We start from the raw sequence: 13,408 nt of genomic DNA, 5'->3' as shown, positions 1-13,408 counted from the left end.
GATTGCCTGAGCCCAGGGGTTTGAGACCAGCCTGGGCAACTTGGTGAGACCTGTCTCTACAATAAATCAAAAAATTCTCTGAGTGTGGTGGTGCATGCCTGTGGTTCCAGCTATTTGGAAGGCAAAAGCAGAAAGATCGCCTGAGCCCAGCAGGTTGAGGCTGTGGTGGCCATGAGCATGCCTTTGCACTCGTGCCTGAGTGACAGTGTTGACTCTGACTCAAAAAAAAAAGTTTTTTCTGCAGAATATGTTACGGTTGATATTTTTTTCTGCAGTTGCCTAGAGGTGAAATGTAATTACACTTTGATGATTATTTATTCAGTTAATAATGCATATAAAAATCTATAATCCCCTGATAGTGGCTATGATGGGAAAGCAGGAAAACATGTCAGATATCTTTAAGTGGTGACTGTAGTGGAAAGGGATACTGTGGATACTAAATCAAGGGTTGTTTTCTTAGACCTTTATTGGTATTAATAATCTTAGCATCATTGAAGTCAAAAAATATTATAGGAATATCCAGCTTGGCAGTCTTTTGACTAAATTACTCTTCACCTAGCAAAAAGTAGGTGGGGCCTAGAGTATTTATATGCCTGAAACGTCTATAGCCAGCGTCCTACAAAAGATTCATTTTTCCTGTCCCAGGAGTCCTTCTGACCATGAGGATTTTTTTTTAAAATTATGGTCTTGCTGAAATAAAAGGTAAAATTTTAGTCATCTTCCTATAAATATTTTACTTAACAGAGATGTAGTCTGTAGAAAAGTAAATATCTTGTATGACAAAGATACCATTTTACTAAGAAAAATTTATTGTGGTTCCATTATGCACTGGGAATATAATAGAAAACAGGATAGTTGTGGTTCCTGCCACCACTGGAGTTTACTGTCTAGAAGGAAAGACAGATTAAAAACAAAAAAACAGATCATTACACAGGTGTATAAGGGAAACAGAATAATAAGGCAGAGGGGAGAAGCTTACTCTGAATAGAGAAGGTCTCTTTCAGGCAGCATGGAAGCTATGACCAATCTTTGAAAGAGCCAGGCAAAGAATGTGCCAGACAGAGCAATGGTAGTAATACATAATCCTGTGTAGCAGATACTGTTCTAAGAATTTATGTATATAAAAACATTTAATCCTCACACAACCCTGTGTTATTTGCTATTAAGGTCCCCATTGTGCAGAAGAGGGAACCTACACAGACATGGGGAAGAACATGCAAACTCTGCAAACAGTGGCCCTGGCCAAGAAACGATTTTTTTTTCTCCTCAATGCTAAAATAAAATGACATCGAACAGAATGGTGTTATTCGAGGAACTGCTATATAGTAAAAATTAACCTTTCTCTTATAGTCAGTACTTTTTGTATTTTCTTTAAGAAATTGTTTCCTATTCATACATCAAAAAGATATTCACCTATACTTTTAATGATTTTTTTTCTAGTACTTTGATACTGTGCTTTGTTCCTAATGAGTCTGGAATTGATTTTGTCTTATACCAGACATGCATAGCTATGTTTTTTACTTTATTCTATTTCATTGATCAGTGTATCATTGTCCAATGCCGCATTTATGAAATTATCTTAATTGCTGCAACTTCCATTAAGTCCTTACAACTGATAGAACAAGTCCCTTTCTGCTTCTTGTCAGAAGAATCCTGGCTCCTCTTTATTTTTTCATAGACATTTAGAATCTTCTTTTCACAAGCCTTGTGGGATTTTAATTAGGAATTCCACTGAATCCACAGATCAACTTGAAGAGAATTAACAGTTTATATAATTTTAATTGTTTCTACCCATGAATGTGGCATCTCTTTCCATTTATTTTGATCTTTTTAAATTACTAAATATAATTTTGTACTTTCTGTGTAAAGATCTTGAGTATCTTTCATCAGATTTATTCCTAGGCAGCACATGTTTTCTGATACTATTATAAGTGAATGGTATTGTGTCTTTAATTACATTTTCTAATTGTTTGCTACTGATGTAAAAAATTCAGCTGTCATTTAGATAGATACTTATCTTATATCCAGCCATCTTGTGAACTCTCCTTTTTTTCTAGTAATTTATCTACATGTTTTTATAAATCATATCATCCATAAGTAATAGCATTTTTATCTACTAATTCTTGTACCTCTGATACCTTTTTGTTTGTTGGTACCTTTCTGTTTTTTATGTCTTTGTGTTTTGTACCAGAGCAATGTTGAATAAGAGTGATGATAGTGGCCACATTTTTTTTTTAGTACTGACTTTAAAAGAAATCTTTCCAGTTTCCCCATTTAGGGTGATGTAATTTCTGTATAGCATTGTTACTAAGTATGTATTTTAAATGTTTTTATTTTATGTAGCCAATCTTTATAACAAATTCACATAGTATAATTAGTTTCAAAAAAGTTAGTCCAGAAATAAAATACTAGTTTTGAATTACCTGAATAAAAAATAGGTATATGTGATCACTTGATCATAATGCTTCTTAAAAATCTTATTTTTTTTAAGTTTAATACTTTTGGAATGACACATATAGTTGAGTCCTATTTAAGTAAACTTAGTACACATGCAAAACTCGTTAAGCATTTTTAAAAGACCTTTTAAACTACTATTGCCACCTAAAACTTCTTTGTAACTAACGTTAAATGATATTTTATAGCTCTTTGTTAAAATATGAGTTATAGTTTCTATATAGTATTATTATTAAATTGTATTAAATTTTCTTTATTTTATAAAATTAGTCATTCACAGTATAGAGTAACAAAACAGTTTCACCAGAAGATTTCTTCAATATGAAGATATCTTAATACATATAAATTTGGTAAAATAATTTGATTTATTAAACTTAAAAGTTTGACACATGTATAGATACAGCTTATGTATAGTTCTTTGTACTTCTTTTTCTCCTTCACCCTTCCCTTTTTATCTGTCTTTTAGATTTTATCTTAGGGTTATAGAACTCATAGATTTATTTGTAAAAGCCTGTTATTGCATCTAGGTATTACTGCTTTCTTCTTATTCTGAGAATTAATAGAATTTTGGAACTGAGAAGACCTGTATCCTTTACTCTAGTCCCTTATTTTACACATGAAGTTAACTCAGGTTTACTAAAAGGTAGCGGATTTGCCCAATGTAACATTGCCCTAGTGAGTGAACTAGTACTCTGTATGTGAATTCTCTCTATACCGTAAAATTACATTTCTTTGGAGTAAAAAAAAGTGTTGGTTTAGCTTGATATAATTTTAATAAAAGTTGTTTGTTTAATATATTAAACTTAAACTATTTTATTCTAATAGGCAAGGCCTTAGACCTATTCCTGAAGCAGAAATTGGGTTGGCAGTTATTTTCATGACTACAGAGAACTACTGTGATCCTCAAGGCCAGCCCAGCACAGGTAGTTAAAGTATTATTTTATTGTTCATTAGTCACTTTATTATGTAAATAGATGATGAGCTGTATGTACATTACTCTTATACTTACTACGGGTGACCATATTCACCATCTTTAAAACTCATGTATTTATACTTTCATTTCTTCATTTGATAAATACTTGTATTGTATTGGGCACTGTTATATAATGGTGACTAAAGTAAACAAGATCCCTATTATTGTGAACTTTATGTTCTAAAGATCAGGATTTAGTAAACAAATACACAATAAGTTCAGATAGGGCCAAGTATAAAGATGAAAGTAAAACTAGGTGATGTAATAGTGACTGGGTGTGGGCTGTTTGAGATAAGTAGGTAAGGAGTGTTTTACTAAGAATATGACATTTGAGTCTCATGTGTCCTGAATGATGAGAAAAGGCAGCTATGTGAGGACATGGGTGGCACAGAATTCCAAATAGAAGGAATAGCTTACAGGTGTTTGTGTGCAGAATAGATTTTAAGGATCCACAATGAAAGTGAGAATATGAGGAGAAACTATTATGCAGATCCAGATGAGAAAGTCTGATGCCTTGGATCAGCATGGTGGTAATGGAGATGCAGAAAAATGAACAGATTTAAAATATATTAGAATTAGACCCAGTGGGACTTAGCTGTGGAGGAATTAGAAGTGACTCCTAGTTTTCATAAGTAACTGGGTGGATGGTGATGCCATTTACTGAGATGAAGAACGTGCATTATAATTATAGCAGTGTTGACAGTCATAAATACAAATATACTCATAGACAATTGCTTTTACTCCTTTATTATTTAAATCACACGTATTTTTTTTAATAACCTGTTACGTTCATTTATTTTTCTTTTTTATCCTAGAAGTTTTTACATTTATTTTCCCTAGTAACTTTTCTCGTCTTTGCCTAGCTATCAGAACATCTATTCTGTGTTCCTGTATACATTTATTTGTTTTCTGAGTTCTTTCTATAGTTATATCCTCAGCAGATTGGACTTTGGCTAAAAGAGATACGTTAGAGAACAGCACCCCCCCCATTGTACACTCTAGGGGGTATACAGTTCACATTGTAGTCTTCAGCAGTTTAGCTGTAGCCTACCTCCTGATCCTCACCTTTTTATATGTCTCTGTACAGAATACATGTGCCATATTTATTATAGTTTCCACATTTCCCCATCTCAAATATCCTGTTTCCTGTTCCTAGAACACCAGTACTGCTTATCAAAATCTGACTGGTTACACAAATGTCTGCCTCCTTCATAAGGCCTTTCTAAATTGTTTTCTCTCCCAACTCTACCAAATCAGACTAAATTATTCTCTCTTCTATACTTCAGTCGTTTTTTGCTTTTGAACTATAGTTTCTTCCTACTTTGAAACATTTCTAGTTGTTTCATGCCTTTTTCGGTCACTAGATTGATGATAAATTCTTAATAATTTTGAATTCCTTGACAGCAGCAAGCACAGTACTTGTTTGTTGTAGGTATAAATATTTGCTTAATTGAACTAAATTATTAGTACACCAGATTATCTTTGCCACTGTAGAGCAACAAAATTTTGTCATCCACTGTTGGAATTGTATTTATAGCTGAAAGGACCTTAGAGATCATCTAATCATTTTATTAGAGATGGGAAGATCACCCAAGTTCTGAAGTTCAAGACCAGTGGGACAACATAGCAAAACTCTTATCTCTACAAAATAAACAAACAAACAACAAAAGCATGGAGGTACACATAGTAGTCCCAGCCAGGAGGAGGGTCCTTGAACCCAGGAGTTGGATGTTACAGTGAGCTGTGATCACAGCATTATACTCCAGTCTGGACAACAGAATGAGACCCTGTCTCTGAAATAAATAAAAATAAAAAAGTTAAGAGATATCAAGGTTGAGGTTCTGTAATATGTCGAGGCGAAGCCAATCCTAAAATTCAGTTTTCTGCCTACCAGACCAGTACTTTTTCTAATGTAGCATTTTATACAGAAATAAGGTCATGAGGGTGAATAAAAATATACACTATAATTAGTAGTATTACTTCTTGCACATATTTATAGGTAGGTTTATGTGAATTCCAAGTCTTGGGCCACTGACTTACTTAATTTTGTAACACTTCCAATTCAGGGGTAACAGAATGAATGCATAGCTCCTTCCCTTTTTCTTTACTCTCTTCTTCCTTTCCTTCCTTCCTTTCCTTTTTTCATGTTCACTCATTTATTTCTTCAACAAATATTTATTGAACATCTGTTTTCTACCTGTGATTATTCCGAACACTTGGAATAAAGAGGTGAGTAGATCAGAACAAATCCTTACCCTCATGAAATATTTAGCAAGGATTTTTTTTTTTTTTTTGAGTTGGAGTCTCACTCTGTCGCCCAGACTAGAGTGCAGTGGCCGCTCTGCTGGGCTCCAGCGATCCTTCCGCCTCAGCCTTCCAAGTAGCTGGAATTCAGGCATGCGCTACCACGCCCAGCTGATTTTTTTTTTTTGATTTATTGTAGAGATGAGGTCTCGCTGCCCAGGCGGATCTCAAACCCGCGGGCTCAGGCAGTCCACTCACTTCAGCCTCCCAAAGGTGTGGGATCACAGGCTGAGCCACCGAGCCTGGCTGGATTTTTTTTTTAAGAGGCAAGACTTTTGCTTTGTTCCCAGGGTTGAATGCAGTGGTGCTATGATGCCTCACTGTAGCCTTGAACTCCCTCACCTTTGCCTCCTGAGTAGCTAGGACTACAGATGTGCACCATCACACCTGGCTAACTTTTTTTTATTATCTGTATAGACAGGGTCTCCCTATGTTGCCCAGACTGGTCTCGTTCTCAGCCCCAGATGTTCTTCCTGCCTGACCTCAGGATTGTTTTAGTGATTATATAAATACTTATAATTTGTATTCTTTGCAAATGTCTTTGCAAGAGAAGATGAATTCTGAAGATATGTGTCTTTAAGGAAATGCCATCGAGCTTCTAAGGCGGTCATAAAGAGAAAGTGGCAAGCCATTTAAATATTTGAATTTAAGATCAGTAGTAAACATTTATTAAGCAACATCATATGTTGTGAGAAACTAACAGAGTGATAATTTAGCTTAGATATTTTGGTGAATGTTAACTTAAAATTTTTTTCCAGTGAGCAATTTAATCTATGAACTTATTTATATATGCTGTATACCAAATGTTGCTCTCTAGGCACTAGAGATATAGAATTGAGTAAGACTTAGTCTCTATTTGTAAGGAGATTCTAGTCTGATAAGGGATAGTAACAAGTAAAGTGATGATAACAACAGCTAATACTGGCATAGTACTTACTATATGGCAGGCATTTTTCTAACTGCTGTCATGTATCAGTTCATTTTGTCCTTAGAACAACTTTGTGAGGAGGATGTTATAATTACTCTCATTTTATATATGAGGGAACTAAAGCATAGAGAAGTTAAATAACTCAGACCACACAGCCAGTGATAAGTGAATTGTTAATAGAATGAAGCACATGGTGGTATGGGAGTAGAAATGAGGATTTAATTCACTGTAGGAAGCTCAAAAAAGTATGTCTATAATGGTTTTACATATTTTTATTTCAAGTCATATATTCCTTATAAAACACATTGATTCTGATTTGTATAGATAATAGCCTACTGACTTAAAATCTAATTTGAATTAGAATTTGGTTTTAAGTGGATAATACTTCAACACAAAAGATTTGATGTAGTTTTAAAATGATTTGGTTTAGATAAGCCTGTCATAGATGACAGCAGACTGCTTTTAGAGTATTTTGTTGCATGTTTTATTGGCTCCACTGTCTGGCGACAACCTTGTGCTGTATTACCTAGTTAATCCCCTCAGTATGGCCTAGTCTAACAATTTTTAGTGACCAGATGTCCATTTTGTATCTAACAGTTGTGATTCTTTCTTTTTACTTGTGTGATTTATAGGATTAAAGACAACAACTCCAGGACCAAGCCTTTCACAAGGCTTGTCAGTCAATGAAAATCTAATGCCAACAGCCCTAGTGAACACTACAATGAACGTACCTGACACAGAATCAGAGCAAGTAGATACATGGTACAGTTTCTTTGTTATCAAACTATTGTTCTTATTTTATCAACAAATTAGTAGTACATTTAAGAAGTAAACTCAGAGCCGGGCTCGGTGGCTCAGCCTATAATCCTGTGCTTTGGGAGGCTGAGGTGAGTGGATTACCTGAGCCCGCAGGTTCAAGATCCGCCTGGCCAACTTGGTGAGACCTCATCTCTACAGTAAATTTTAAAAAAATCAGCTGGGCGTGGTAGCGCGTGCCTGTAATTCCAGCTACTCGGAAGGCTGAGGCAGAAGGATTGCTGGAGCCCATCAGGTCGAGGCTGCAGTGGCCGGGAGCGGCCACTGCACTCCAGTCTGGGCGACAGAGTGAGACTCCAACTCAGAAAAAGAAAAAAAAAGAAGTAACTCAGTACCTTTATCAGGTCGTCTTTTGGGAAATAAAGCATGGGAAACTAGGATGCCAGGGAAAATATCTTTGGACGGAGTCAGCATATTTTCTGTAAAGGACCAGAGAGTAAATATCTTTGGCTCTGTGGCCTGTTGATCTCTGTCCAGCTACTTAACTCTGCCGTTGTAGCATGAAAACAACCATAAACAATATATAGACACATATCACTTAAAGACAGGGATACTTTCTGAGAAATGTTCTTGTGGGGATTTTGTCATTGTATAAATCTAAGTAGTCTAGCCTACTGCACATCTACTCTATGTGATATAGCCTATGGTTCCTAGGCTACGAACCTGCACAGCCAAGCTGTAGCTACATACCTACAGTACTGAATAATGTAAACAATTGTAACACAGTGGCATTTGTGGATCTAAACAGAAAAATACAGTATAAAAGATTTTTTTTTTTTAAGACACACCTACCCTTTTTAAGGGCACTTTACTATGAATGGAACTTAGATTACTGAAAATTTCTCTGGGTGAGTCAGTGAGTGAGTGGTCAGTAAATGTGAAGACCTAGGACCACTTCTTATTCTTTAAGCTTTTTTCCATTTTTAAAATCTTAGTTTTTTTACTTTTTGAACTTTTTGTTAAAAACTAAGACACAAGCACACATATTAACCTAGGCCTACACAGATCAGGACCATCACTATCACTGTCATTCACTTCCGTTTCCTTGTTCACTGGAAAGTGTTAAGGAAAATAACACGCATGGAGCTGTCATTTCCCATGATAGCAATGCTTTGTTCTAGAATAGCTCCAGAAGAAACGACCTGCATAAGGCTGATTTATAGTTTACTTTTTTTAATAAATAGAAGGTGTATACTCTAATGATAAGTATGGTATAGTAAATATATAAACCAATAACATAGTCATTTATTATCATTTTCAAGTATTGTGTACTCTACGTAATTGTATGTACTATATGCTTTTATAAGAATGACAATGCAGGCTGGGCTCGATGGCTCAGCCTGTAATCCCAGTGCTTTGGGAGGCCGAGGTGAGTGGATTGCCTGAGCCTGTGGGTTCGAGACCCGCCTGGGCAACTTGGCGAGACCTCATCTCTATAATAAATCAAAAATTAGCCGGGCGTGAGAGCGCACGCCTGTAGTTCCAGCTACTTGGAAGGCTGAGGTGGAAGGATCGCCGGAGCCCAGAAGGTCGAGGCTGCAGTGGCCGGGAGCGGCCACTACACTCCAGTCTGGGTGACAGAGTGAGACTCCAACTCAAAAAAAAAAAAAAAAAGAATGACAATGCAGTAGATTTGTTTACACATAAGTAATGCATTACACTATGATGTCACTAGATGATTGTAGTTTTTTAGCTCCATTATACTCTTATAAGACCACCATCATATATGTGGTCCATTGTTGACTGAAGCATTATGTGCATGCATGACTGTAATTGAATGAGTGTTGTTCTAGTCCAGTAAAACTTTATTTACAAAAACAACATGGCAGGTCGAAAGTTTAGCAACTCCTGTCTTAGGATAATTTTTTCATTCCTTTCAAATATACTTGGAAGTCTAAAAATAATTGCACCATTTTATTTGTGACTGGTGAAATAAGTTTGAAATGTATTTCTGTTGTATGATTTTACCTATATTTAAATACTACTTATAATTTTAGAGATACTTTATATGTATCTATCTAGCTATCTAAATAGTTAATATTTGTCCATAAATAGTTTTTCTGGGCCAGGCATGATGACTCTTACCTCTAATCCCAGCACTTTGGGAAAATGAGGCAGGAGGATTGCTTGAGCCCAGGAGTTTGAATACAGATTGGACAATATAGCAAGATTCTTGCAAAAAATAAAAAAAGTATTTGCGTGGTTCTCTATTTGAAGAGAGGTTTTGTTTTTTGAATGGAAGGGGGATAGCTCTTTTGTATTCTTTAGTATTTTTTATTTATGACAGTATATTTTGAACATTCCATATTTAAGTGTTTGTATTAAGATACTTGAGATGTCTTTATTTTAGACCATATTTATATTAATGTTTGCTACATCTATGTTTTATATTGAGGCCAGATTTAACTTTTTAAAGAGACTGTTAACGTTTTGAAAGTTGATTGAACAGCAGTTTTAACTTTTGTTTTTTTAATGAAATAAAAGTAGAAAAGGCAGGTGTAATTTGACCATACTTTGTAAAACTCTGTGTATATATTTAAATATTTTGCTCATAGTCTAGAGTTATGTTATATTCTAGAAACTGCCATCTGGCTGGAATACAACTTTATCGATTCATATAAAGTGATCTAAATACCCTGATACCCATTATATATAATACTGTAATGATAGGAAATCTTGTTGTTTTTCATTCTTGTAGTACTTCTACATGGGAATAATTTAAAAATTTTAAACAAAACAAAATTACCTAGGATTATCCCCTAATTTAATTTATAGTAGAATATTAGGCTGGTATTCTGTATGCGCTTGGCTGTTGTTTGTAGTAGAGCATGCCTGGCAATATGTGTTGAGGGGCATTCAGGGTATGGTGTCATCATCCTTCAGGACACTTAGATAACAAAAGATGTTTAAATAGTTCTAATATAGATCTTTCCATATTAAACTTACTATAAAATTGATTGTTTAACCTTGTATTCTTTCTTTTTTTCTACAGTATGAATTTGAGTGAAAGACCAAAAGAAATACAAATTTCTAGACTGGAACAAAACTTCAGAATGCTTTCACAAAAAGTATCTACTATGAAGGAAGCTCCCAAAACAAGCTCTAGTAATAGTATAGTATCAAATAGCCTGGATAAGGTAAAAATTTCGAGCTATCAGCTTTCACCAACTAAATTCCCAGATACAAATAAAAGCAGAGGTCGGGCTTCTCAGCAACAGCAGATCAACTCCATCAAAAACTATTTTCAGCCATGTACAAAAAAAAGGTATATTTTTAATAGCATCTTTTGTGTCTCTGAAAAGAATTTAAAAATTGTTATGCTGTTGTAGAGTGGTATTATCTTTAATTTGTTCTGCTTAAGTATGCTTCTCTAGAAAGCTGTGTCCTTTTTACCTTATTCTCTTTCAGAAATGTCTCTAATCTCCTCCTTCATTAGGGCTGTTAGACAGATTCTTCTTCGTTTTCTATACTTAGTTTATCTGTTGTTTTACTTGCTTTACTTCTCTTGAAGAATTAACCCACATCTAAGTTCCAAAGTCACCTTTTTGCCTCTTTCCCTGGATCAACTCTCTCACTTCCTCTAGGACCATTCTTCATCAATTATTTTCTCAATTTTTAGTATTTTGAATATATTCATCATCCTAGATTATTTTCTTCTGTTTTCAAAAACTCAGTCTCGCCTTTATTTTTGAAAACCTTCTCTTGACCAGGTTTCTTCCTCTAGTTATTTCTGTCTTTTAAATTCACTGAGTTTCTCAAAAAAAGATTATTGTTACTTCTCCCATTTCTGTATTAACTGGTAGGTACTTCTTTTCCTCCTCCTTTTGCTCAATACTCTGTGTATTCTACAGTCAGGTTTTGTGATTTTATTATAGAACACCTAAATATGTGGCCATAATTTTACCTTTAAGCTTCAGTTCTACTTTTCCACAGGAATTTCCTGCTGTTGTCCTGAATAATAGACCTAAGCATCTTCTCTATCCTCTTACAGAATATGGTTCTTTAAAGTAGTTTATCTTGTTATAATCTTTGACCCTTTCTCTTCTGCCTCCCAACCAATATTGTTGATTTATATTTTCAGTGTTTTATCAATCCCTCACTTTCCATCTCTTGCCAGCTCCCTGGTTCAAATTGACCCACCTATATTATTACAGAAACCTTTGGGCTGGTTTGTTTGTTCAGTATCCTCACATTAAATTAGTGTTAATAGAATATCACTTGACTGTCCCATTTCAACATGAATCCACTAAACTCCTAAAGAACAGAGACCCAAGTCTTTCTGTTCTCTGTGGACCTTAGTACAATTTGCATAAATATAGTGTTCAGCACTTATTGAGTGAATGATACAGTATTTTATAGAAAATATTTAGTGATATATTCACTTAGTATTTGCAGTATACAGTCAGTACCATTTTCTAGATTTAGCTACTCTGACGTTCTTTCTTGAATCCGTCTTTCATTAACTCATCAGCTTATATTTCCAGGGTAATGTTTTACTTCCCAGAAGTTTCCAACATTATAAAGTAAGCTGCTGTCTCTTGGTTATAGGTCCTTTGTATTTTTATATTTTTCTACCTTTTCTTCCAGTTGATTTATCAACTAATGCTACTTCAGCAAAGTATAGATCTCCTTATTGCTTTAGCTACAGGGTCCATCAGTTTTATTAAAACAGCAGAATGTATATGAATTGTGTACCATTTGCAAATGTCCATTTTAAAAATTTTCTTAATAGTGTTAAAGTCAAGAGAATATTGTGAACTAAATGGAGGGAGTGGTGAATATTGCCAAACTAAAAGATTTACTTACCTGTATCCATTTTCTGGTTTTCTTTTCTTTTCTTTTTAAATCTAAGGGAAAGGGATGAAGAAAATCAAGAAACGTCTTCATGCAAATCAGCACGAATAGAAATGTCTTGTTCTCTTTTAGAACAAACACAACCTGCTACACCCTTAGTATGGAAAACTAAGGAGCAACATCTATCTCATAATGTGCCTGTGGACAAAAAATCAGATGACTTATTTACAGTTACAGATTTAAAACCCAATGTGAAGAATCATGCCAATAAATCTCTTTCAACAGAAACATTAAGATCAAGTAAAAGAAAAGAAATGGATGATTTAGCCATAGAAGATGAAGCATTAGAACAGTTACTCAAGAACATAAAACCAGAGTTAGAAATTGATGTGAAAGTTCAAAAACAAGAGGAAGATATCAATATTAGAAAAAGGCCAAGGAAGGATATAGAAACAGATGATACTCGTAATGATGAAACAATATCAGAAAGTAACATAATATCTGTAAGTAATGTTTTTAATGAGAGGTATTGCAAATAGAAACTTAGAATGATTAAAGGTACTTTGGATTTTGTACTGGCAGTATGAACATCCATAATGTCTTCAACATTCAGTATTAAGTGTAAGAATTTGTTGGTTAATTAGGCGAATGTTAAAAATACAATGATTCTTGAGTAGTTTAAAATAAATTACAACAAATAAAATTATTAAGTATAGGAGATGTTTTAATATAATAAGGAAGCACAGAAAGATGAAGGAAGTTAGTAAAACAAAGTAAGTCTACTGAATAAATCTTTAGAATAAAACATACAACATCACCAGGAATTTTTATTTTCATTTATGTCTATTTTCATTCATTCTATTTTCATGAATGATGATAATTTGTCTTATCCACTTTGGTCTCAGAAAACTCTTCAATAGTTCCTGTTTTATGTATCATTAAATTGAACTATCTGTAGACTTGTTAACTCATTAGATAAGAGCACAGACCTGATGAAATAAAAATGTAATATTTTGATCTCCCACATGGGTCCATTAGCTCTACTCATTCATTACTGTGGTCATCCCCTCCTATAACACCTACAGGCCGGGCTCGATGGCTCAGCCTATAATCCCAGTGCTTTGGGAGGCTGAGGTGAG

The 13,408-nt window shown here is 34.5% G+C and overlaps 1 protein-coding gene across 2 annotated transcripts in view; it reads left to right on the top strand.

Annotated features, from left to right (window-relative positions):
* NBN (nibrin) overlaps positions 1–13,408 on the top strand; it is a 46,366-nt gene that overhangs the window by 15,663 nt on the left and 17,295 nt on the right. The window contains exons 8-11 of one of the 2 annotated variants that reach the window (XM_021713647.1): positions 3,280–3,377; positions 7,292–7,421; positions 10,471–10,740; positions 12,328–12,772. In XM_021713647.1, the coding sequence (XP_021569322.1) occupies positions 3,280–3,377; positions 7,292–7,421; positions 10,471–10,740; positions 12,328–12,772 (943 nt within the window). Of the gene's footprint in view, positions 1–3,279; positions 3,378–7,291; positions 7,422–10,467; positions 10,741–12,327; positions 12,773–13,408 lie in introns of both variants that reach the window. The other variant, XM_008060557.2, reaches the window with a different exon arrangement.

Source organism: Carlito syrichta, unplaced genomic scaffold (genome assembly GCF_000164805.1).
Source record: "Carlito syrichta isolate Samal-C Ts95f unplaced genomic scaffold, Tarsius_syrichta-2.0.1 Scaffold304646, whole genome shotgun sequence".
Taxonomy (NCBI): Eukaryota; Metazoa; Chordata; class Mammalia; order Primates; family Tarsiidae; genus Carlito; species Carlito syrichta.
This window is presented reverse-complemented; position numbering and strand designations above follow the sequence as displayed.